Raw genomic sequence first — 27,692 nt, forward strand, 5'->3', positions numbered from 1 at the left:
AAACCAGCAGATAATATCCACCTCATTCCAAAAAAAATATTTTTGACCATGAATTTGAGAACATACGAGATTCCCCACACAAAACTTTCCCCCCTCCAAAGACATTCAAAATCTTGTTGCAATCTCAGCATGCTTTTTCTCAACACAAACAGAACCACCAACATTAGAGCTGAAATAAAAAGCTGTTTCTAAGATGCAATTTTTGAAAAATTTAGCATTGTGAACCCCAATTATTTATCCAAATGTCGATAAGGTAAGTACAATTTGAATACCAAATAAAATATCTTATTGATGCGTTTACTTTGCTTCCCGTTGGAACCTCCAAAGACCCGGACAAATGTGTGCCCTTTCACACCACCAAATCTTCTCTATCAAATAAATGACCCACCCAATCCGAGACGCTGATTCGTGCGGGATGAAGTATAAACATGAACATGAGGTGAGCAACGATGAGTAAAACACAGGCCTGAAATGCGATGCGAAAGCTCAAGTTACGCATGCACGTTGTAGCAAATAAATATTAGATTAACTAATGCAATTTAAACCGCAAAGTTAATGTATAATTCCGATTACATTTTATTTGCGACTATTCAAGTGTTTTCTGAACCAGAGAAAAAATTTATTTAAGGGAAAATTTCAAGTTGGTAGGCGAACACCACTCAACTTGAAGTTTCTGAATATTTCTACTTAAATATGGATTAACAAAGTAAAAATTTGAATCGAAGCAATGCTTCCTTAGGCAAAAAAATCAATAAAGTATTATTAAAAGGAAAAATATACTCTGTACACTATTCAGTGCATTGGCTAATCAGGCATCAGGCTTTCTTGTCCATTGGAATAGGTCCCCAGTATCTCTAACTGCTGTCCAATCTTTGATATTTTGTTATCTCTTTGGCGCTTTCCGAAATGATACATACATATACTCCATCGATATACACTTTATAATAATTTAAAAAATGCTTTTCAACTAATTTTTCTTTTAAAATCTTACGCCTATTGTACTTAAGTTTCTTCTCGGTAAACACCACATACAACGCCAATGTAAACAAAATCAATAACATTAACAACCTATTGTTACATGATTGGTTGGTGTGAATCATGAACTCACCGGGGCTTAAATCAGAAATTGTGCGAGGACATTCAAAGTGTACCAGGAAATTTTCCCAGAGTACCTTTGCACAAAGGGTTTATCATCTGACTGTATGAGTTACTTCTTATGGATAACAGCTCTTATTCGAGAAAAATAAGAATTCACATTTCATCATCAGTACACGTAACGCGTCTTTTATAATAGTATCCTCCAATCTGTATGAGTTTATTTCATTCTCCATGTTTAACATCTCAGTGACATCACCTACATACTAACCCCCAAGCCGCCGAAAGAGATGGGGGTGTAAGGACACCAGCCATTTACATAAAGCAAATATTCAAACGAAATCACGACTAGCATTTATTAAAGGTCTTTATGGTTCGGGGAAAAAACGAATTCCCACACCTATCCGTTCGCCAAAATATCTCTCTCAATTTATCACTTCTGTCGGCCTGGAAATATTTTGTGGCTCTAAGATGATGTTCTCCAAGTAGCTCATAAATATATCTACTCTCAAAGTGTACCAGGAAATTTTTACAGTGCACCATTGCACAAAGGTTTCATCAAAAGAGTGTTACTTCCTTTGGAGAACACCTTTATTCGCTTCGATATCGAGAAAAATAAGGACTCACATTTAATCAGCAGTTCACGCAACGCGTCTTTCATAATATGATTTCCTAATTTAGTAGAAAACTTATGGGAATCTACATTGAAACAGATTTCGAACTGAATATTTTTTATGTTTCCTCTTTAAAATCAATTCCTATCTTATTTTCGGTGAGGGAGTCCATCCCTAATGATAAAAACTTAGTTAGATTTCTCATTACAAGGCACACGAAGAATTCGCAAATCAAAATGGGTGCAAAACGATCGTATTTGCGTGAGGACCAGTTTTTACGGAAAATAATCAATAAATCACTATTAAAAGGAAAACGTTTACTGCTCCCATTGATATAAATTACATAAGCAATTAAAAATACTTTTCAACTAATTTTCCTTTCAAAATCTTACGCCTATTAAATTGAAGCTCACCGAGGATTATGTGCAGTATGGCGGTGGTGATGTCCCGGGTGCCGTGGAGGCAGTAGGCGACCGTGTCCGTGCTGCCGGCCGGCACCACTCCGAGGCGCAGCTGCGGCGAGGGCAGGCTCACCTCGGGGTCACTGGGGTCGACGCCGGCGGAGCGGGCGGCCGCCAACACGAGTGCGTTGAACACCTCGGCCACTGTTCCATCGCCACCAACGCACACCACACCGTCCACGCCCTCCAAAAAGTCCCTCTCGGGAGCTGCTGGAAACAAGCAAACATCGAAAATCAGCCGAAGCGACGTCATCGAGATATTCCCGAATACTGGGATAACATAAATTCCACAAGGCCGGACCCTTTAGAAGAATAGGGTAGTTTCCTTCATCAAAGAAAACGAAAGGCATTGATTGCGATTCGTTACCCACCATTAGTGTATTCATAATACACAAATTATTTGGTTTTTGAAATACCTGTTTAGACGAATGGCAAGGGTCAAATTTTATCCTCATTTGAAAAAGGCCAGATTGGCGCCCATGTGATTCCACTCCACGTGACGTCACAGGGACCTAGTTTCTACACGAGAGGATAGGAGTTATACATCGTCTGAGGTTACCAATGCATGTATGAGGCACAGAGCTCAGGGAAACATGTCTTAATAATCACCTACTAAAACTGGCTAAGGTCGGAAAGTTTTCTTCGTTTGATAAGGTATTAATAAACCTTTTTTAAGCCAAGCGCTACCATTCAGCAAGGTACTCAGCTACCCGCTGGCAGCCTGCGACGTATCAGCGCTAAGCCTCGCCTCAAGGTCACCTCACCGGGCGGGAGGGGGAACAAGAAATACGACGTACGGAGATATTTCCCGGCATTCATACTTGAGCGTCGCGTTTTCGCGCGCTTGAAAATTTTCACTTTTCATTTAATCGCGAAAAATAGATATTGTCATTTCAAAATCTAAAAGCGTGAAATACGTACTCCAGGTGTAATAATCTTTCGATTAAGGCAATAAAAAAATAATAGGAAACCACCCTATTGGAGACGGGAAGAAGAAAGAAGGGAGACTCCTTAGGGAATTTATTTCATTCAACTATAGCGCTTTGTGGATTATTTCCATCCTGCCATGTGAACAGGCGGTGAAATTCATATTTATTTCCAAGGGGAAAATTCCTCGGGTATCGAGCTATAGACCTTCGGCTTCCCGGGCCACTACGCAGTCCACTACGCTATGCGGAATCCTTTGTTCCCACGGCAGTTCACCGACCACTAAGGTCTACGAAAAATAAAGGAATAAACAATCGTGAGGCTTACTAATATATTTCTAAAAAACACGACCCGGGTTTCATAAAATAGTTACATATTCAGGTGAACCATGCTATGAATCCCCGGTCGTGCATTTTTAAAGTTAATAGCGAATCTCACAAAGTTATTTTTTATTGCATAGTGTAAAGGTTCACACAGTTAAGCCTGACGTTACCAGTGACATCAAAGAGCTAGTTTTAAGGCCAAACGCTCATGTTTCGATTCCTGGTATTCAAATGATTTTTACGATGGCAATAATTGTGAACTGCTGCATGGTCGTAAGATACTAATTGTGTTACATTACTGAATAGAGAGAACGTTCTCAGACTTCACTTGGTTCAATGAAACACAAGCATACCTGGTATAATATCATATTCTTAACGTAATAGCGGCCATCAAAGCCATTTACAGAAAATTCGTTCAAGTTCGCAGTTCGTTAGCGCCACCTTACGTTCCTGAAAAGTTACTACTCAAATAAATCTTAAAGATAAGGAAACCTAATATAGACTATCCGTGAAAAACCATAGCTGCGAAGAAAAGGCATAAAAACAATCGTTCAAAGCTTGAGCGATGGCCGAGTCCGATAGAAAATTTCATCCTCCCACCAGTATTTCCCCAGAACAAATCGAAGTCCTAAACGCCATGAGATCACGCCACCAAAAAGACGTAAATATCCAACGGATGCGTAACTATCCCTGCTTCACGTCCCAAAGACATATGAATGGATCCATTCTACCCCTTGGAAAAACACATCCTATGCCAATGATTCTCCCACAATCACCGAGTGCTCCCCACGTGCTTACAATGAGGGCGGTGCTCAGGCGTTGAATAGACAGTTAGAGTCATTGTTTCATTATTATAGGCTACAATCCTCCGAAGGAAGTAGGCAGAACTTAGGTACAAATCACGTCATACGTGGGCTTTTTGTAACAATAGAGGACTCCTTTATGACTCAGACGCTATCTAGAGAGTACATTTTTAAAGATCACGCGACAAACCCATCGGTGTTTCATTGAGAGGATTACGCAGTATAGGTGAGAGAGGAACCGTTGCAGCATTCAAGCACCCAGGGTAGAAGGCAAATTCCTACCACTTACCCACCCGCGATTTTCTACGATGCAGCAAGAATCAAGAAATCGCACCGCTACAAATCTTTTTCATGTATCAAAAGGTTTCACCGTGATTCGAACACGAGACATGGTAAACATTTCTCCGGTAAGGTAATCATTTTTGGTGATGGTACATTTCTACCACGGCTAAAACCTATAAACTTTAGAAAGCTTCCTCCAGTTCCGACTAGGTACGGCTGGGCGTAGGCTTATCATCCGCATTTAAGAGTTTTCACTTGCGCTTCGATTGATATAAATTAAACATGACCAGAATTATAATGCTTACCTATAAACGATTGACATTCGTGTTTTTTACCCTTTTGAATTTACCCACTTCTTATTATCTTCAAAATGGATTCCTACAAAGTCTACAAGGTTTCACCATTTCGAAACTATGTCTTAAGTCAATTAATGTATGAGCTTAGAAAAGAGACGTGATCATAGCTATTGTAAGAAATAAAAAGCCATTTTTTTCACATGTACAAGTATTGGCAACAGTCTGCTCCGGTTATTTTTTATAAGCTACTTGATAAAAAATAACCGGATTCGATGACCGAAAATTTTAATGAAATGTGATTCGTACCACGCATATTGTTTTTACTCAATTGATATCAAGTAGCTTACTAAAAGAATGAAGAAAAGTTCTTGGATGAAGAATTCTCCTTGGACTTCTTTGGGATTCACGGAGATTTTATCATGGTTTGAAAGTGTCATACATGGACTTTTCGCAACAAATCTGCCTCATTCATAGCTCACTGTGATTGCAGAGCAAGGAAATCTTATGATTTTAGGTTTCTTATAATTAACCGTCTATATTTAATATTTATAAGGTCGCTATCCACGTGCTTGTTCACCTTCACTTGAATAACTGGTAAAATTAGTATACTTTTTAAATATTTTTTCTCAACCAATTGGTTACAGTTTCACATTATGGCTTCGCTAAGATGATGAGTGTTAATAGCACATTTGAAAACAGGTGAGGAAGAGAGATTATAGTTTATTCACACTGATAGCCAGGAGGAACACCGTTAGGAGAAGTATAGACTGAAAAATACACTCATCGGCTTACATGTATTTCTATAGAATCTAATTGAGTTTTAAAACATCAATCTTCCTTAATAGCACGTAGCGGGGCACATCAACCTGAAGCTATTGCTTTCCGCACGGTTAGCTTCCTCACAACATATGACCTCGTCCCACCTTGAAAGCTTTCGTCCGGATAGGAATCCGCCGTCGCGCTATACGGCGGGAAACTAAATCGATGGGGAGACAGTTGAGGCTTTAAGGTACGACGCAGCGCCCACCGACCGTTGATTTCACGGTCAAGGGAGCCCATATTCCCCGCATGCTGAGTTCAGCGCGTACCCCAAGGAATACCTACAGCACAGGACTGGTCATTTCAGCCCTCAACTTAATTTACCTCAACATTTTTATGTGAGCATTGCGAGAACGCTTCTCATTAGGATTTAGGTAAGCATGATGCATGGGTCTGCGAAGTGAAAGGTTAACAGGGGGTAAACATTTATTCATAATTTTAAAAAAAACCAGCCCCAGAAGTTATTTGCAAAAAAATCACTTTTCGTGTCACCTGAATATCTTAGAAGAGATGGACTGTTATAGCCTTATCTATTGCTTCAACATTGGATTCTTTGGCTCCATTAGTTTTTACCATTCGTTTTGTTTCCATATATATTATTTGATATTGACAGCAGACTATTAATTATTTTGGATTATTAATTACTTTGAGAGCAAAGTAATTTATTATCAATTCCCCATGAATATGGGTATTAGTCAAAGTGACGATTAGACGAAATACCAATTATTATATTATTATATGGTTTTAAAGATCGAGGGCGTCCGTAGCTTCCAAACAGAACTCAGCAGGAAATACATTGCGGAATAAGCGTTGAAATTTTTTCGATATCTAAAAATTTTTTTACTATGATACAAGAAAATTTTTTATAAAAAAACAAAGAAGAAATTTCTCAAGAAATCATTTAACAGGTAAGAACTTTTACTATCAGGCATAAGCGTTAATGATGTTATTTTTACGTCTTTATTAACTCGTTTTGTTGTTTGTCGTCTTGCTCGGGTCAAATCTTGCAATGCCATTGGAATTGGTAAAGAAGGTGAAACAGACAAAAGAGGCAGTAACAAAATAAAAATTTACAAACAAGGTGATACGAAAAAAGAAGAAAAATATAAACTTATAATTACAGAACAAAAATAAATTTTATAAAAGATCAAAGTGTTAATCACGAATTAAAAAGAGTAAAATAAATTTTATAAAAGCCTGACAGTCTCTAAATACATTGCTTTATATATAACGAAAAATGTTGGGCGCATGTTCCACTATAATGAAATTTTAATTGATGCTAAGAATAAACTGAGTGTAACAATGGAACCTGCGCCAAACGTTTCTCGTTATAAATGAAGCAATCTTTTGAGAGACTCTGTCAGGTTCATAGAAAATTTATTTTATTCTTTTTACTTCGCGAGTAAAACGTTTTTCTATAAAATATTAATTATTATATTGTTATATTATTTTTCTTCGATTTAGATTTAGATAAAATCGATCAATTTCTTCCTCACAGCACCACAACAAACGATCTCCTTCCTCAGTCCCAATCACTATAAAAGTGTTAAAATAATGCATTGTCATATAATTCTGAGTTATTCTGTAAATTTCAGCTATATAGCTAATCGGAAAGTGGGTTAAAAAATTGAGTCGCAAGATATTAACCTGACAAGATGAAAAACAAACAACTAAGCGAATTAAGAAAAACGTCGAAATTGTAAAATGATCAAATGAGAATGATGGGCATCCAACGATCGTCAAGCTCTGGGTTGAATCATTCTCTCCTGTTTACCCGGCGCACATAACTCAGGTCCATCACCAGGTGATTGTTGACATTGCCGCCCAGCTGACATCACTACAGCAAACATTTTCTAAGAAAGAAGTTGGGAGGTGCGGGGCGTACATTTTCTGTCAGCCATGTTTCTAAGGTAATGGCTCAACTTCCCTTATGTTTTTCAAATCAGTGTTAATATTCCATAAGCTACAAAATTTTTCTTCACCTGAGCAATGTAAAAAATTATGCATTGGGAAACACGAGTAGCCTACCAAGACAGTACTTGATGACCTATCTCGGGAAAAATATTCGAGCCATCCCTCCCAGCTGGGTAGTTCTCCCTTTCTCCAGAAACAATAACTTCCAAGTTTCGCTCGTGGTAGCTCACACCGACCCAATGACGGCACGAGATTCTCCTTTTCTCATCCTTCCGAATCTATCCTAATTCTAAAGGATACTTCACATACACCATTACATATATCCCTTTATTCCATTCCAAATTCCAGTCCCTTCAGATGATGTGAGATGAAAAATTCCCTTGACTGACTTCGGGAGCGCAACCCCACGAGGTCAAAAGGTTTGATTCCACTTTCATTGCATGATGGTAGGCAGCGATTCTTCTAGGTTTTCTTCCGCGTTTATCTATTTTTACTGGACAATGAAGTGACGTGAGGAAGCCAACTGGAACGTTGGCGAAATATTGTTCAGTACAAATGGATAAACGCGGAAGAAAACCCGGAAGAATTGCTGCCTACCGTCATGATCTCCGCGGAAGCCTACTTGGAACTCATTTTATGACTTTCTAGGAACAATAAAGTCATTTTGCTGCTTTCTTTAATCTGGGAGCAATTAAAAACAGGGTTCGCTGAATGAAGCTCGCGCTGCCTTCAGATGAAGGCACTAGTTTTCTTTCATCTCCCTTCCGAACCAGTCCTGAAACTGATAGAAGATGTATAAGATATTACATCTAATTAAAACAACACATTATACGAAAACCATGTCAACACCCGAGTGAATATTATGATCAATTAAATGAAAAATTGCATTATTTCCAATGGATTTATTTGAGCATGGCGCGTTTCGTTGTTACAACAGCATTCCCAAGTGCCCAACATTGTATGTTGAATGAAACATTGCAATATTTTATTTAACTAACATTATACAAAATTTATAGGATTCACATGATGTATAGTAATTCTTGTTAACTGTGGCTCGTGGTCTTAACAATACGGCATTCACTTGAAAGAAATATTTGGGATGTCCATTTGGTATGGTAAAGTGTCCCAAAGCGTCTAAAATACAACTATACCAATCACTTTATGGCTAAGGATATTGCTACAGGTGTCTGGATAACGAAAGAAGAATATGATCATAACTTTTCGTAATGAGGAAATCCTAGCGGAAACAGCCTTTATGGCCGTTAAAGCATTGCATACTAGGTAAAATTCCTTTTTTACGTCCAAATATGCCAGGGAATCTAATCAATTTAACGCCGTCATTCTCAAAATATACGTTGCGCGCCGTAAAGCGATTTTCTCATCAATCCTAGAGTCTCATATCAATAGATCATTATAAAACTACTTCCGCTACATAAACACAGAACAATAACGTGCAATTGCCACGTATATCATCAACATTTTGGGTCAAGGATTTATTTTCAGTATCGCAAGGGTGTTTTTTTCAGGAGCTTTATCGCAGCTCAAGGACGGAAAAGATGTTTCTTCTACCTCGGGTATGAGGATCGAACGTGACTTTAGCCATAAATTTCCCTTAAGCGGATGTTAAATACGGCAAGATTCCCCACGGACACACACGCCCTACATGGGAGGACGTTTGTCTACCGAAACACTAATTTCCTGACCATTGGCTCTCGGTGTTTTTTTCGTTGTCCTCTATGAGAAAAGTACATAAAACTTCAGGCAAACACCACTGCAGTAGGGACGGGATCCGTAAGAGAAACAGCGGCTAAGATGTGAAATGTCACCCGATGATAGTTTAGTGCTGATCGTAATCTCAACCCATCTTCATAAGCTTGCCGGTAAATATTGGCAAAGCGCCAATTTCAGATCCTAATTCATACTGAAGCAGTTACATAGACGGGCAATAACTTCATTAGAAATAATATTTACACTAGGATACACATAATTTGACGTCGATTTAAGAGTGTAATATTTCAAAGCCTGCCGCGCGAACGGCGGTGAAATTTTTGATGAGAATGAATTGCCACGAGAACAAAATTCCCCTAGACCGGGGATTGAACCACGGACCTTTGGCTTTTTGGGTCACTGCGCAGACCACTACGCTATCCAGGTTACATTGGAAAGCAAAGGTTCTCTGATTCGATTCCCGGTCCAGGGAATTTTTTTTCGTGACATTTCATGTAAGAATATCGATTTAAGAGGTGATCCTGATACTCTATTCGGGAAAAGGCATGCAGATAATATTATTTGGACCGTAAGCAGTGCCGAAGGTATCAATGAGGGTGGCATGGGAGACGCTGAAAAAGATCATACATCATCATCTATCGCGTCCTCCTAACAGAACTCAGCCATGAAAATCGTGAGACCTCAGTCCATATATTAAGGCTTAACTCGCAGAAACACAATTACATACAATTCCACTTTACAATAAACATGGGCATAGATGAGAGAGGAAGATGATGATACACAATTTGGTAGATAAATACATAAACAGGGTCCAATAACGTAGCACCTAATTAATTAAAATATTACATTAATTATGAATTGACTAATTAGCAAGAATCGTAGAAATTATCAGGAAAGAACAACAGCAAAGGAATTCCCATTATTTGAGAGATGTAAAAATTACACTCGAAGATAATCTTACATTCATAATTCCGCGCTGCCTCACAGATAAAATTGTAAAATAGAAAAGAGGATTAAAATTGAGATATATTACGGCTTTATTATAATGGTAATCAAAACATTACGTAAAAACTGCATTTAAAATTCATTTTCTCAACGACTGGATTCCAAGTTTTACAATATTTCCAAGGAACACACTTGAGAATAAAATGACGGAGAGCATATGTATAAACCGGATCCGTTAAAAGGAATAAAACACTCATAAACAAGAGATTAAAAAGGTTGATTCTGTTATTTTCCTCACCCAACAAGCTATCAGTCTTCAGAGAACTTTCCGGAAACTTATATCTGAGCATCTATGCTAAATTCAGCCACATACTCCCTCTTATTTCCAACTCCTGAGAAGCATTTAAAAACGAATTTCAGTGTCTGAAAAACTATAATCCACACTGCCGACCACAACGAATCTTAATTCAGGTTTCAGAATTTAATGTGAAAAAACTGAAACATCGCCTTCGAGGAATATTGCCCGTGTATTAACTTATCAAATTAGATCTTAACAAATAAATTCAGCATCCGATATTTCGTCTTATTTAGTTGGCTACCTCCACTTTCACAAATCTAAATATAGAATTTTTTACAGAAGATATTTCAGACTAAATTCAATCCCGGGGAATTTAAACAACATAATTCATCAAAAAAAACTACATTGGCTTAATATGAAATTGAAATTGATGGAAAGACAAAAATTCGATCGGACCAGCGCTAATGAGAGATTTTTTACGACTAAAGATGTCGTAAAAAATCATCAATAGCTTCTTTTCAATAAGATCGAAATATTTTGAGTTATAATAACATGCTGAAAAACAGACCACTGCCAAGGATTATCCCAGGCATCATTTCTACACAGAATCAGGAAATAATGACAGAAATCTCTTAGTTACTAAGGACACGTACCGCCATCACGTGGAAAAAGTAGGAGAAATCACGAAAGAGCACATTTTGCAGCGGCAGAGAGCAGTATTTTTTTTACATTTCTGCCATAAGAAGAGTTAATTAGCACAATCACTTGCGGTCACGATGAGCTCAACCAAGACTATTTCAGTTACAATGGTAGTTTATAGCCGCAGCAAGCTCAAAATGAAAGGCACTGAATTTTGATGAGGAAGCGGTCACGCAAGAGGAAGAACCACTGCCACTAAGGGCATAAAAGAGAAACAAGCTAGTTGCGATACAAGAAACACAGTGAGGTTTTTCTTTGGAACGAAAGTATCACCTTGGACTACATTACCGTCATCAGCATTTTAGACTAGCAAGTTAAAAATTCGTCATACTTTCTCATATCCGAATGTTTGTGGAATCGAGTTCAATTTTTCAATGCAATGACTTTGACTATTTATCACTCAAGAGGGGCAAATGGTAACTTCAAGATACCACCCATGCAAGGTAATAAACGAATTATCAACCGACATAAACCGGTTCAATAATCATCGAGTGAAAGAACACTGGAGAAAGAAACATTTGAGAAAGGAAGATATGAGAGAGACACTGAGGTAAATAATATAGCAACGCGTTATTTATGCAATTTTAGACCTAAGCAGTTGAGCGAGGATAGCTCAAGCAAACCATTTAACGCGCCGGATCTAAGAATATTCATTTTTCTTAGTCTTTTGATTGAAAGTCCCTGCACTTATTAACTGACATGTACTATTCAAATAAATGATTAACAATCCGTCACGACTAATAGGTAGTATACCTCTATTAATAGCGACATTTCCAAGTCTTTACTTTTTATTTAAAAAAATCATGCCCTTCAAATTAAATAATAAATTTGACATAGCATAATCGGGTAACCGAACAGATCATAGGTTTGAAGGTGCTTAATTACAGGTTTGAAGGTTTTCCAGATTTACTACAGGTTTTACCAGACACATAATTTTGATTATAAAAAGATATTAATGTTGTTACGGTAAAAACTGATACGAATTCTTCAATATTATAAGAAAAATGATAAAAACATAAAACGTACGCACGCCACCGCATTACTTTTTCAGCATTAGTTAATGAATGTGGTAATTGAACTCAAATTAAGTTTGCCTTGTTAAAATGGCTCAAAGGTCCACGAATAAAGATTGAAAAAGCATTAGCTTAACAATGAAAGCATTTAACTTTGCAAATTATTAGACTCCTTATTTTGGATGTTTTAAAATCAATGGATGCATCCATTGATTTAAACATCTTAACACTGCCCACTGACGCAAAACTGATACATTAAACGCATGAAATTTTTTTGCATTACTCAGTGGTAAATAAATTCGTTAAATTATCACAGAAATATTATTCAATAGCCTGGTACTGGCGAAATATAAAACGACCTAAATAAAAAATAGTCTCACTGCTTCCACTAAAGTTATTGGCAGAACCTGGTGGTGAGCCACTTTTGACCAGGAGATAACTGCCTTTTCGGATATGCGTTGCTCTTGACCTTAAGCCTAATTTCACGCTGTAATTCTAACTTTGGCACACACACACACCTTGCCACAGAGAAAAGATCGCGTATCAAAGAAACTCTGAGAAAAATAAAATACGAAACCTGTTTGCGAATTTCGTGGGGAATTTTTGGGGAGTTCCCAATACAGAAACTGTAAGAACCGGTTGGTCACTTGAGGACAAGAGATAAATAGCTCTTGTGGTCTCTGGTTGCGCACTTTATCCAATTTCTTATCCGTTCGATAATTCTTCCGTGTCAATAGCACAACTTAACCTCAAAAGAAATGACACACTTAACGTCTCCATGCTTCTGGGTTTCACCGCGTGGATTTTCTTTGCGACAACAGTTTCTCCGGTATTCCAACCGGCGTCTTCAGGTCGACCTGAAGACGCCGGTTGAACCTGACTGTCGACCTGAAGAAGCCGGTTGGAATACCGGAGAAACTATCGTCGCAAAGAAAAATCCACGCGGTGAAACCCAGAAGCATGGAGACATCATCTAGACAACGCCGCGGAAAACCACGCATCAGTGACACACTTAATCCTTTAAAAAAAACTGTACCCCAGAAATTAGGATGACCGTGCATGAACTGAAGAAGAATCTATTGTTACTGACACCGTACGAAACATATCAACGGTAAATAAGCGCAAAAATGAGCCCAAATAGTCTTTGGATGAAGAGGGTTGGTTTCTGCAGACCTTGATGCGAATACGATTTATCTCGGTCACTAGAGATACTAGGATCACTTGACCCTTACGTTCAGTTGGTTATACTTATTTTAACCCTTTTACTGGCAACGGGCCGATATATCGGTCCTCGCTGGTTGCGCGAAAACTTCCATGGGCCGATTTATCGGCCCGACTTATATCACTTTTTTTTTCGTGATTTGGCCTTTTCAACGACTGCAATTTTAGTAAACCCCCATAATCTATCTTTGGTTATAAGATGAAAATATATCTTAAGAATTGGGAAAAAATGTATACTTACGTCTAAAAAATCTATACTTAAATCTATACGAATTAAATTAAATTAAGTCGCTGAATTTTTTTAAATCTGAAATGTTGCAACTTGCGGAAAATAGCCTAGGCAGTCTTCGCACATCTCACCTGAAATGGGCTGGTAGTAAAAGGGTTAATATTAGAGGTCTAAAAAGGTATTATCAACCGCTAGAGCGGTACTTTTTGGTGATGGAGAACTCGCTTTAAAATTTACGCTATTTTCATATAATTTTCAGGATGAATATAGAAGACATCGTCTAATATTTTCCCGTATCTCATGTACGAAAAATTCGATTTATTGCTAGTATTTTCTCAGGTCCCAATATTTTATATTTGAAAAGCTGTAAAACGTTTACAAAAGTCAACTCACTACTATTCTCAAAAATGTATGATGAAAGAGTAAGTTTTAATAGAGTAACGCGCCAACCAAAAAAAAGACAAAATAAGACCGGTTGAGTGAGAGGAATAAGCCTTCTTAATAAATATGTATGGATAGGTCCCTGCATACTTTTCCAGAAGACAAATTACGTAATTACAGCGGAAACGCAGGGAAAATAGTCTACCAGAGAGATCCTTCTCCCTTCTAAATTGCATAACTACGCAGTCACGTCACCATTCCCTTATCTCACACATAATTACCTTCTCTGGATCTTAGAAGAAGTGACGTAATTTTTCAATGAATAGTAACTTCCACAGCTCTTGAAATTTTAACCAGTTTTCCACTTCATTCTGTCCTCCATATTTAGCCGCTTATTACTGAACGTGGTTTATTTGCCAAAAAATATTTTACCAATTCATGAAATACATTAGGACCTGAGTAAGAGTACAACACCCCTAATATTAACCAAAATTTTGAAGAGTATTCTTATCAAATACATTATTGGCATTGAAATGCTAGAATATATTATTAAAAATATTATACGCTATACCACAGTCCAGAAGGCTATCCAGGTTTCTCAGCATTGCAGGAATTTGACGTGGATTGAAGGGAGCTCTTTGTTGACGTCAAGATTTTACGATTGCTCCATGCGGCGTTAACTCTGGGATTTTACGGTTGAGAAAACGGTGCGTGTTTACATCGAGCTTCCTTGGCCAGTGAGATTGCCACTGGAATGAAAGGAGTGACAGAAGGTAATGGTCTGCGCATCAGCCATCCAAACCAGTGGTCCGTCAAAATGAAAATTGTAAATTGCTGTTCAAATCCTGCTACTTGCTACTGTAAACTGAACATCTCCATCAATTTCCATGGTCCGCCGTTCGGTTTCCGCTACAGGTAATAGTTTTTTTGGCAAATCGCGTGTAAGTGAGTTTGTTTGGTTGTGAATTTCCCAGAAAAAGTCGAGCCTCGCCACCTGTTGGCGATACCACGAATTGTCGGGTTTTCGTTTTGGTTTTGTTTTTGGTTTGTCACTCCGAGAATGGGAGTGAATAGGCAGTCGTCCAGTGAACTTTGCAAGCGTATGAGCAACCCCAGGAGAAGGAGCCATGTCGCGCCCCCGACGGGAACAACAGCAGCGGTGAGTGGTATGCCACCGGCCCGGCTCGACTTTGATTTAAACAGTATACAGTCCACAATTATAATAACGTTCGAAAGTGATCAGAGTTATTTGCGTTAATCCGAATAATCTATTTGGTACCTCCGCGCATCCAGTCGGCCGTAAAGCCCACAACCCACTCACAATGTTCTAAGTTAAGAGGACGCTTATCTTTCGCACCAACGGTCATATTTTTCCTTTGTCGTAACGCATAACTCCCTTAAAACTTTTTCTAACGTTACGAAATTTTCAGGGCTAATGGAGATGTGAGGAGGCAATTCATCACACGCAATATATGGAGCATTTTTATCTAAGAAAGCTAGGCTTGGACAGTGAAAGCAGCAAAGACGTCAAGATAGGAAGCATTCGAAATGTGGTGCTACCGAAGAATGTTGAAGATAAAATGAATCGACAGAGTAAGTAATGAAGACGTGCTAGGAAGAGTGGAGGAAATAGAAGTCCTCTTAAAAACCTTAGGAGAAGACAGGACAACTTAGTTGGCCACATTGTAAGGCATGAATGCCACATGATAACAATTGTAGAATGACCGGTGGAAGGGAGGAAGGGCAAGGGACGGCCCCGAATAAGTTACATAGGACAGGTTATAAATGATATAAAAGAGAAGAATTACGTTGGTGTGAAAAGGCTAGCGGATACGAAAGAGGAATGGAGAACTGTGTCAAACCAATTTCAGGATGTTTACTGATCTATGGAACCATCATACAAGCTGTAGTCTAGTATGGGTCAGAAATATGCTAAAGCATGCTGAAAAAAAATCTTAGAGTATTCTAAATTTGGTCCTATAAATGATGATGGAATGAGGAGGATCCGAAGTAACAAAGAACTACGAGAGCTTTATAAAGACCCAGATATAGTAGCACAAATCAATAGAAGAAGACTAAGGTGGGCAGGCCATGTATTGAAGAGAGAACATTCCACAATGATAATAATACGACCTTTGGCATTGCCACGACTGGGGTGGAAGTCCAAATCATAAAATAAATAAGTAGAGTTGGAGCAAAAGTTGATTGGATGCAGGATCGAGAGAGGTGACGAGACACTGTTGACGAGGTCAAAAACCTTCTGAGGTTTGAATGGCCTAATCGGTAAGGTGAGGTACAGCCTACACAGTTTTATCTATTCTGTGATAATAATTTCTATTAATTACTAAAAGATTGTGAAGAAGAATGAATTATTATCATATTCAATGAGCTATAATTGAAAATGATGAATAAAACCGTGACTATTTCCAAAAGTTTCCCGTAATTAGGATCGAACTGGGATCTGAAAACAGAGAGTAGCCTCTCTTACAACATTCGATAATCTAGGATAAGTCAGGAGAATTGAGTGGAGAGCTGCGTCAAACCTATCTCCGGATTGTTGACCAGCAATGACGATGTTAAGGGTAAGTAAAAGTGTGCATTGTTCCTGATATAAAAAAAGAAAGAAAACAGAGGAAACTATTAATTTCTTTCATAGTCTGTATTCTTATAATTTGCCAGATTAAGAAAATTTGCTGCGCGGGACGGATATAATATTTCAGGGGGCACATTTGGCCACCAGGCCGAAGCTTACCCATCACAGTGCTTGAGGGTCACGCCAGTTAAATGGGAGAGACTCACCTGCCGTGGCGTCGGGGCCCTCGTGAGACAGGGGCGGTGAGGCAGGGGCGTCTGGCTGCTCCCGCCCGGGCCCTGGACCTGGCACTGGCCACGACGTGCCGTTGAGGATGAGGTCGCGAGCGTGTCCCGGCCGCTGCGTCACCAGCACCGTCGCTCCGATGTCCGCCAGCGTGAGCATCGGCTGCAGATGCTGCTCCAACACTTTGACGCCCTTACGCCGACCACCCACCGGATTCACCACGACGAGGAGCCGCCGGGGCCGCCAAGTCATGCCTAGGTGAAAGAGAGGCAAAAACGTGAGTAAATCCGGCACCACTACGTCAGGATATGATATAGAACCGTATTCCAATCTTCTATATTATTTCTACTGTATAGATACCTTTTTCTCAACTTACTCCACAAATGAGGTACCAAAATGCACAGAATTTATCAGAGAACATGCGCTACATTTACATGCGCTACGACCAGGGCTACATTTCCTACTGTGAAGGTTATTTATCGTCAACCATGACCATTAAAACTCTGTTCTCGTTCTATAGTTCTAAATAAAATTCCAACTTCTGCCAGCTGAGGCAGTTTAGCTGGAATTCATTTAAAAAATACTTGCGACTGAGAGTCAGGTTTTTTTAGGGGGTGATGACGGAGGTAACGTGATTCGCTGAAAATCAACCAAAATACGACAGGAGGAGCCTAGCCTCAGGGAAATTCAATTTCAGATCTCCGTGGTGTACACTTCGTGAGTTATTTAGCTGTGTTGCCAAATGGGAAGAGGGTTTTTGACACAATCTTTCGCTTCGATTTTCGATGTATTTTTGAGAAAACATGGCAGTGCCCACGTCTCTCTCTCCCCATTCCACATCCCTAGTGTCGTAGGTCCCACCTCTTGCCGCGACGCCGATCTAAACATTCCGAGCTTGCACGACTGGGCCAGTCGCAAAGTTATTTGAACATGATCATAACTCACGTATATCTTCGGGGAATACCAGCAAACCAGAACGTACCTCCGTACGACCAAAGCGCTCGTACAGCGATGCGGCCGTCCACGACACATAAACCAAAACGAATCTCCCTTAAATTGGGCTGAAGGACATATAGGGACTTTTCTCGTCCACTGCTTCAAGCTGAAGGTAAGTTAGGTAAGATAGGGGAGTGGCAAATGTAATCGAAAACAGGAGAAGTATACAGAGGGTACCCAAGCACCTAGAAATACACTGGAGCACTCGGAAAGGAAATCGAGCCGCCAGAAAAGAAGGGTGAATTCCAGAATCCACCTACGGCCGAGAGGCATTTTTCTTCTCGTCTGGGTGCTCATATTTTCGTCTGAGTAACAGAGTTCCCAGGAATATACAGGTATGCTCCAGTACAAACGTAGGTATATTTTAATATCGTCTACAAAACCGGATACCCTCACTTGAAAATGATTGGCACACTCCTAGGATGAGGGTAAAGGCCACCCCTGACTAAGCCACAGGAGGCTACATACCCATCATAGGGGTTTTCCTCTCCCGAGGCTGCACTGCACATTGCATCAGCATAATATTTCGGGACACTCGAGGGCTTTGCTTAAATTTGTCCCCGGGACCTATTGATCGGGTTTTATCCACTAGACTATCATTGACTATCACACTTGAGACGTAAATTTCCTCAGTACTATATTAAGAACAATTATTTGAAAGAGCTATCTACGGAGAAAAACGAAGAGAAAATGTTTAAAAACCGGACTTAACTCCGCACGAAAGTCAAGTTTCCGAGAAAATCGGAGCTATATTAAGCTATTGAAGCAAAGATCTGCAAAGTATACGTTTAAGAGTAATATATATGCAAATGCGCAAACTGAACAATACTGAAGCTATTATACGACTTTGACAGCCATAGTTGTTTGAAGTAGTCACTGAGGCATATATAGTAATAATTTCCGATACACATACTAGTTAGAATTACACAATTACACACTTTATGAATAAAATATATATCCTATGATGCTTCACCTGAAAATAATTAATTGTAAAACCCTCGCGTTTGCTGCAAAAATATTTTCACGATTACAGGGCAGGTATGGAGCGAGGAGGCAAGGCCAGCTGTGAATGTGAGTCGATAAAGCGAGGCAAAGGAGTCTTGGGGAGGAATTGCCATACTCAGTCTTTGTTATTGTATAGTAAATGTATTGAGCAAAGAAGCTGGGTCGGAAGCAAGGCTTCTTGCGTAAGAATTGACATTCTACTACGATCTTCAAGGCTATCTTCACTTAATCAACGCAGGTTTAGCATAGAATAGGGAGATAAGGCTGGGTATTCGGATTAAAATTAACCACTGTATTTATTATTAAAATGAGAAAATAAATAATGCTTATTATAGGTTCATAGGCGCATGGATTCAAAAAATATAACACCAATGCCATATTCGCAATTAAAAGGAAAATAATATTCATACTCCATACATTGGTCTCGCAAGATTTTTTGCTGTATCGATAATTATAAAAGGTCATATTTTTGCAAATAACTTCTTTTATTTAAAATATTTTACACTACATTTTGTCACATAAATTTTTTATAACATGAATTTGAATACATATACTGAATAAATTTTATCAAACAATATTTCAAGGTTTTTCTTTACTAGTTATTAACAAAATGGCTATATTTTCATAATTTTGAAGCAATACGTAGGATAATTATATATTTCTAGTTCGATAACAGTAGAGTCTCGAGTCATCAATCCTATTTGGGCTCTTGTGATTAAAAATTCGAATGCACACATTTTATTCTTTCACTCAAATTTTTTAGCCTTTTTAACTGTAAAATGGATATTTAACTTTGCCAAGAGGAATTTAAGTCATAATTATCAATTCAACAGCCTATGAAAGCCAAAAATAATTATAAACTTATTATAATGCCTTATAGAGAATATTAAACAAAAATATGACGCCCTAGGAAGGTAATACTTAAAATATGAAGCCTGATGTTTGGTCACGTACTAATTGATAATTCCCATAAGAGTAATTGGAATGCACTCATAACATGGATTTACGTAAAACAATGTCGCTGTTCTGCTCATACGATACTTCGCACTATACAGCTTAAATCCCCATTGGGAAGCTAAATGGTGTCAGCGTACTCCAATTATGTTTATCTAGAAAATAAAACCATTTTCTTAACTTCACTACCGAGGTGCTTCCAAAGAGCCCTTACGATACTCCCAGATATATTGTATGACATAAAATCACCTGCGATGTTTACGAAGAAGACCATAGATACTGTCAGTTGCAATTACAATTCACACAGCTTTCATTATTGGGATAAATTATTGACACGCTTCGTGCGAACATAAGCCACGATAAGAGCATATAAGAGCAAGAATAAACATTTCTGTTGTGAGTCGACCTCTGTTTCACAATTCCTATGAACATATTGGGAGATTCTTATTATTTGACGCGCCGCGGGCGCGTTACAACCTATCGCGGTAAACCATGTTCACCCCAACCAACCAGTAAGCCATTCAATTATTATTGTGCGCGTTTGTCTGTGCTGTGGGTGCAATGTTATCTTTACCTTTTCTCTGTGATTTTTTAAATATTTCTAGCTATTTTCATTTTTTTACTTTTTTCAGTGCAAGTAGCAATTTCATAATGTTTTACGTCTTTTTCTTTCGTTTCATTCCATTATATTTTGCACATAACATTGCAACATTTAACATTTTACAATAGTTAAACTTGAAAACCATAAAAAGGAAAGACTAATAGACGAGTAACTCATTGAGGCAATGCGCATGAAGTTGGAATTGATAGATCATAATTCGAAATGACTGTTATTGCAGAATTATCGGTTACCCCGTGCCAGGACTCGAACATCGGCAGGGCCCTTTAATTTGAGTGGAATGAATTTTCCTGATCAACAGTTTAGCGTGATGCTTCAGCTAATAATAATAAGAAATTACCCATAGCTATACTGTACGAGATAAAATCACACGTGGTGATTACGAATAAGACAAAGCTCGGATGATTGCGGGAGACAATGCATTCCGCATTACTGCGTCAATGCACGCCTTACCGGCGCCGTGAGGGCCACCCCGCCGCCAACGACGCCAGGCCGGACGCCCGAAGCTAGGCGCGGCCCGCAAGCGCGGCGCGTTCGTAATCCACGCGATATCATATCGACGCTGAACGAGGTCGCTTGGTAACCGCTCCCCGTAATGCTCAAGTCAGCATGCCTTCGGGGTCGCTCTGTGACCCCATACCGACTGAACGAGGCGTTGACGCGAAAGCATTTTAAAAGATGCGTTTCACGAAGGTAAATGGAATGATGATTGCAAGTTTATAGTTAAACACAGATAAAAGAGGATTAAAACTTCATTTCCCCACGAAATATAAAAGACTGTTCCCTAGCATCAGGGGTGGATTTAGAGGGGGGTACAGGGACCGTGAGCCCTCCCCAAATTTTATCAAAAATTTTCTATTTCATTAGTTTAATAGTTTTTGTATCCATGAATGACTAAAATTGTTCATTTTCATCCGTTGTTAAGAATAAAAATGAAATTTTTGTGTCCATCATGCGTAAAAAATGGGTATTTTAAAACATTTTAAACGCAGGATAACGCCCCTCTCTCCTGGAGGGTATTCCATACACCCTGGACTCCGGTCTCCCTGTACCCCACCCCCAATTTGAGCACTTCCAAATAAAATCATGGTGACGTGAGGCGACCAATCGAAGGGAATGAATATGAATCTATATGGTAAGTTAGGAGTGAGAAACGAGAGACCCGATGCAAAACTTCGTGAAGGGAAAGAGGTCAGGAGATGGCGTCAAAAGTAGGGGAAGATATATTCAGGGAATTGATCCATTGGATTAATGTCTTTATCCGCTTCGTATCAATAAATATACATGAGCAGGAGGAAAAATTGCTTAATCATCCACATAAAAATATTCACCATTCTTTTGAGGGTTTTTGCGAATCTAAATAAGAAGGGAGAGGGAAACTTGAACCGCAGTTCGTATCTGCGCTCACAAATGATGAACAAGTTTTGCATTTGTGGGGCCAGCATTGGTGCTTTCCTATACCTTCATTAACGCAAGTTACGTCAATGAAGCTGTTAAGCACAAAATTCTATAAGCTTTTCTGCGAAAGAAAATACCTTTTAGTAGAAAAGTAAGATCCATTCGTTTGACAAGAAAAAAATACCAAAGGGATACATCCCATCACTTATGTTTCCCGACCCGTTTCATTCATCGCACAACTCTCGCTGCTTACAGCTCGTAAAAAAAGAAATAAGCGTCATAAAATATCGAAGGACATTGAAAATGGTAACTCGGCTAATTTTGAACAAAATATTACTACTGATTAAATATCATGCAAAGTAGATTAAGCCATGTATTTCCGCTTTTAAACTTAATTTATACCTTCCAATCTCTGAAGGATCCTAACCAAATCGCAATACCATTTATTTCAATACTTTCATTTACTATGCGCAATTCATATCACAAATCTAGGTGTTTCAACGGCCTGATAGGTTAAATTTTCCCTTTCTGAGCCTGAAACAGTAAGCCAACGACAAGGGCTACAGCAATTCACGTGTTTATGCCACGACTTTGCAAGCAACGACCACGTGGAAATTGCGACGATTAATCTAAACCAGTCTCGGAAATCAGCAATTGGCATTTCCTTTGCGACGCCACGGGGTGTTTATCTACACGTATTTTTCGCTCGCACGTGTCTCGATGTTTATGGGTGAAGGATTTACGGGGTAGTAAAGCCTTGCGGCAGATGTGTTGGCGAATAAATAGTTATCCCGAGGCGAAAACCAAGAGATCACAGGCATTTTTGGTACGTGCCATCACACCATGGGGTATACAACAGCCTCGAGTGAATGGCAAAAAAAAATCGCCGATGGCGGCGCAGTAGGCGCTGACATAATTTGCGAATATGGCTTACGCATCTAGGATAGCGTTGTGGTTATAACTTTTGTGTAAAAGGAGGAATCGTCTAGCCACTGCTAAAAATAAAGTAGAAAGTTTCACGTAAGAGTTTTCTTGGTTCTGAGAAGGTATGACGATACCTAGGGGCAACGAAAAATAGCAATAAAGATTCAGGAAGTAATAGATTAAAATTGAAATATCCGCTACTAGCTCACGGAGATTACTAAAAAGGGTTGCTAATGACCAAAAATTCGCGACTCTGATAAAAAACTATTCTTGGCAGGGTAGATAAGAAATAGTATAATACGTTGGTTATCTAATACCTACAAAACACTGTCACAGTAATAGATTATTTGTAGCAATGAATGGCAACAAAAAAGCATTACTCATAAATTAGACTGCATAAAATATATTACTTACGACGTTACGATAGCTTAATATGTATTAACAAAATAATAAGAGAAATTATAAAACACCCAACAATGCCAATGATTTCTCGACGTGGTGTCCTATGGTATAATTTCTTGGTATCCTCGGAGCTCTACTACCGAATGCGGCCGATAGTTGGCGTCTCACGTGCCTCGATTCTCGATATTCGAAAGTGAACCCTACTGACGGGATAGTAAATACGGGACGGGAAACAGTTATCTTTGAACCCTACTGTCGGTGAAATCCGTGAATAACAAAAAAGCATACAAAAAATCTTTACAAGCCAAGATCAATCGACATGAAAAAGGTTGCTGAAATCGATGAAAATTAAAATTGTTCAGTCTGGACCTTAATTATGTCTTCAATTAATTACATGGAAATTATATCATGATAAATAAGTATATTTAGTGTAGGCTTCCGCGGTGTGTTGAAGATTCAGCGTGGATAATTACGGGTTTTACGCGATACGTCCGCTTGTGCCCATGTATGTAGACAACTTAGCCAGTGAAACTGCAACAACGACAACTGGACACACGCGGGGCATATCTTGTATACCTCTCCGCTGAGGAGAAAGTCTAGTTTCGTGAAGGGGTATTTTTAACAGAGCATGGGCAAAGACCAACGATTAGAACGGCTTTCTCAACGAAAACTATAATGTGGTGTGCTCGAGGCAAAAGACTGCTGATGAAATAATCTTCTACTACTGTCAGCCACTCACTTGCCAACTGGAAAGAAATATAAAATAGATCCTGTAGTTATAAAGACTTATTTAGGCGCATCGACAACCATTGTAAACGGGACCGCCCACAGGAGGGGTGGCTATGGCGGTAATTACGCCATAGAAAATAACTTTGAGAAGGAGGGGATGATGAATTTAGAGGGCTAATATCAAAATGTATACCATATACTGGCTGGAAAGGGGGAATAGCTGCTTTTAGAGGGGATTCGCAATCAGCATCGGGAAGGCTGGGTACCTCTGATTTTAACCTATGCAACAAGGTAAAAAAAACCTCTCAGACTGACTAGTGATGGAAAAAACTGTTTCGCTTATAATTGTACATCGAGTTTTAACGGTAAAATATCGAGGAAATCAAGTTCGAGCTATGGTCTCCGAGTTTCGATCCAAACTTGATATTTCAGCTTCGATCATGACCATTTCGTTTGATCCTCGCAACGTCAAAACCGGTCTATGATAACTTAACTCCATTCCATGTGAAAGACTTTACTCTAAGGCCGGTTAAATTGGAAAGGAAAGCGCTCGATCAACTAGGAAGCATCACAACAGTTGATCTGTCTTAAAAAATTTAGAGATGCCGAATAGTTACAAGCGGTGCTCCCAAAAGGTAAATGTGCGTGCATTTTTTAATTTTTAACATGATGTATTAATTCAATCATGTATTCAAAGTACATTTTTTGGAATTCATCTTTACTCAAATGTGTATTTTGAGTCTTTTTTTTCAAACGAATAAAAAAATATTTTTTACTAACTATTTTTTTAATAACAGACGATTTTTTCGATCGATCTATCTTTTGGTTCAACATTCGAGCTTTTCATTTAGATTAAAATCGATGGCTCGGGAAATCTATTTTGAACGACATTTTTCCATCACTAATATTGACCTCTCCGTACCGATGGAGTCATAACTGACGGAATATTTCCGAGGATGGAGGAACCCGGGTGGTCGAGCCAAAATGATTCGCACAGGAGGCTCGGCATGCGCAGGAGTACTTGAGGAATGGAGGCAGGGTGAATAAAAACCCATTGTAGATATTTGCCTAAGGTTAATCCGGCGTCACGGGGGCAGCTTTTTTCCAGTCACCGTTGCTCGCGTGCTGGTCGCAATAGTGGCAACTGCGTCGTGAGTTCAATCAGTGTGAACTGTGTTTGATGAGTTTCCTCACATGCACTTGAGTATGAGCTCCATTTATCAATAACATAAATGCGCAATCCAAACTATTATGACCTACGCAATAAAATTATTATTGTGACCTTGAGCGTTTGCCTCGCCTGATAGTGGAACTAGAGGAAGAAGCTTTCTCCCATTCACACTTCTAAATACCTGACGTAAATGAAAACTATGAAATATTACCCAAGTCAAAACGAAATCACAAAGGATTTCCTTATTACGAATAATAAGTGACCCCATTATGTTCGATGAGACATGATAAACCACCATGTCGAATGCAAAATTAAATGAATAACTGAATGCTAAAAAAAACAATCGAGGGGTGAGAAGCCAAGGGGTACAAGTGATTTTTTTCTCGACCGAGTTAGGTGAAGTTAATAGGGTGGTTTCCTATTATTTTTTTATTGCCTAAATCGGAAGATTATTACTCCTGGAGTACGTATTTCACGATTTTAGATTTTTAAATGACGATATCTATTTTTCGCGATTAAATGAAAAGTGAAAATTTTCTAGCGCGCGAAAACGCGACGCGTAAGTATGAATGTCGGGAAATCTCTCCGTGTGGCGTATTTCTGGTTCCCGCTGTCGCCTTGTGAGGTGACCTTGAGGCGAGTTGAGCGCTGATACGACGCAGGCTGCTAGCGGGTAGCTGAGTACCCTGCTGGCTGGTAGCGCTTGGCTTAAATAAGGATTATTAATACCTTATCAAATGAAGAAAACTTTCCGACCTTAGCCAGTTTTAATAAGTGATTATTAAGACATGTTTCCCTGAGCTCTGCGCCTCATGCATGCATTGGTAATCTCAGACGACGTATAACTCCTATCTTCTCGTATAGAAACTAGGTCCCTGTGACGTCACGTGGAGTGGCATCGCATGGGCGCCAATCTGGCCCTTTTCAAATGAGGATAAAAATGGACCATTGCCATTCGTCTAAACCGGTATTTCTAAAACGAAATAATTTGTATGTTATGAATACAGTAATGGTGGGTAACGAATCGCAATCAATGACTTTCGTTTTCTTTGATGAAGGAAACTACCCTATTGTTAGAATCAATGCACCAAAATTGGTAGCCAAGGGATACGAGTGAGTCTCAGCTCTGTGCAGACATCGAGTGGAAAATAAAATGCACTACTAAATATCTCGTCGATCTCGTTTTTTTCTGTACCTAATTTCTGTAATTAACTCTGTATAGAAAAGAGAAATCATTTGTACCCCTTGGCTTCCAACCCACTCAATTGAACCTTCGTTATATTTGATTTTTAGTTTGAAAAGATGTTCCGTATAAACTTGTTGATAAATATAGCTCTATTATGTCCACTCTCCGTAGCATTCTTAAAGAAAGCGATCGTTTTACTAAGGCACGTTACAGTTATAAAAGTCATTATCGTTCAGTTAAGCTCGGCATATTAACGTAATCATACAGATAGGGAGATTTCATACTCAGCGCGTAGTGCTCCATGCGATTCAAACTAAGAATGCATGATGCAATTTATAGAGTTAGAGGCACGGAATCTTGGAACTTTCACCAATTTTATGCGAATCCCTACTGCTGGCATGTCGAAGAACATTACTGTGCTTGAGAAATCAACTTTGATGCCACACTCCCTGAAGAACGATTTCCACCATGAACAAAATACACGAGATTTCTTGCAAATAATGAATGACTTATATCATGTGTTTCTATTATACTCTACTTCTATTATATATTACTCTTACCTTATATTTCTATAAGACTGCACATAAAGGTTAACATTGTAAGAACTGAATTCAATGCATACCTTGACTATCATTGCAGGTTTTTGATCTGCAAAACTACGTATTTCGTAGAATTTACAAAGTTTTGTCATATTATTCATTAAATTTTCATGTAATGTTTGTACACTATATTATATGGTGCCCATAGAAGAATGTACATAAAAACCTCCTTCAGTGATATATTTCCTTAATTTTCTCTTGCTGCATTTGCCGACTTAGAAATGCTTATTGGGGGAGTGACATGTATATCGTTAAGCTTATAAAAACGTCAGTTCAACAAGACAGAATAAGGGGCTTGAAAATGAATCCAATAACAACCAAGGAAATACGCTAACAGAGTAAGGCAACAGACATGAACACAAAGAGACCATTTGGCGAACGCGGGCTTCCAAAAAAAGTGCGTAAAATCTACACTGTGGAACGTGAAAGGGATTTCTCAAGCCACACCAAGAGATTAAATTGACTCGAATCCAGCAAGTAACAGAGATCAGAGCGTCCGAAGACTTTTATTAATGAATCTCAGTGTGCTTGTGCATGAAAACAGGACTTCAACCTACATGCTGAGTAAGAAAATTGAAGATCTGAGATAAAAGTTTCTCTGCGGTACTTCTTACGACCTCTCTCTGAAAGCGAAATGGAAGTACTTGACAGTGAAATGATTGATTTTTTTAATGCACTGCTATAAAAAGTGAATCAAATAAATGTACCATAAAATAAAATGCGCCATCATCAATTAAAATCGCAAGCACAAATAAATAGACAATAGAGGAAAAATTTATCACAAAAAATTCTATGCAAAGAGATTTATTGACATTGCAGGACTAAATTAATAAAATAATGCAT

At 38.8% G+C, this 27,692-nt stretch overlaps 1 protein-coding gene across 2 annotated transcripts in view; it reads right to left on the reverse strand.

The window, feature by feature from the left end:
- The window catches only part of LOC124170510 (ceramide kinase), a 143,068-nt gene that overhangs the window by 37,897 nt on the left and 77,479 nt on the right, over positions 1-27,692 (reverse strand). Inside the window, exons 3-4 of one of the 2 annotated variants that reach the window (XM_046549280.1) lie at positions 16,848-17,120; positions 2,123-2,377 (exon numbers count right to left, since the gene is read on the reverse strand). In XM_046549280.1, coding sequence (XP_046405236.1) covers positions 2,123-2,377; positions 16,848-17,120 — 528 coding nt within the window. Of the gene's footprint in view, positions 1-2,122; positions 2,381-16,847; positions 17,121-27,692 lie in introns of both variants that reach the window. The other variant, XM_046549279.1, reaches the window with a different exon arrangement.

Source organism: Ischnura elegans, chromosome X (genome assembly GCF_921293095.1).
Source record: "Ischnura elegans chromosome X, ioIscEleg1.1, whole genome shotgun sequence".
In the NCBI taxonomy this organism is placed as follows: Eukaryota; Metazoa; Arthropoda; class Insecta; order Odonata; family Coenagrionidae; genus Ischnura; species Ischnura elegans.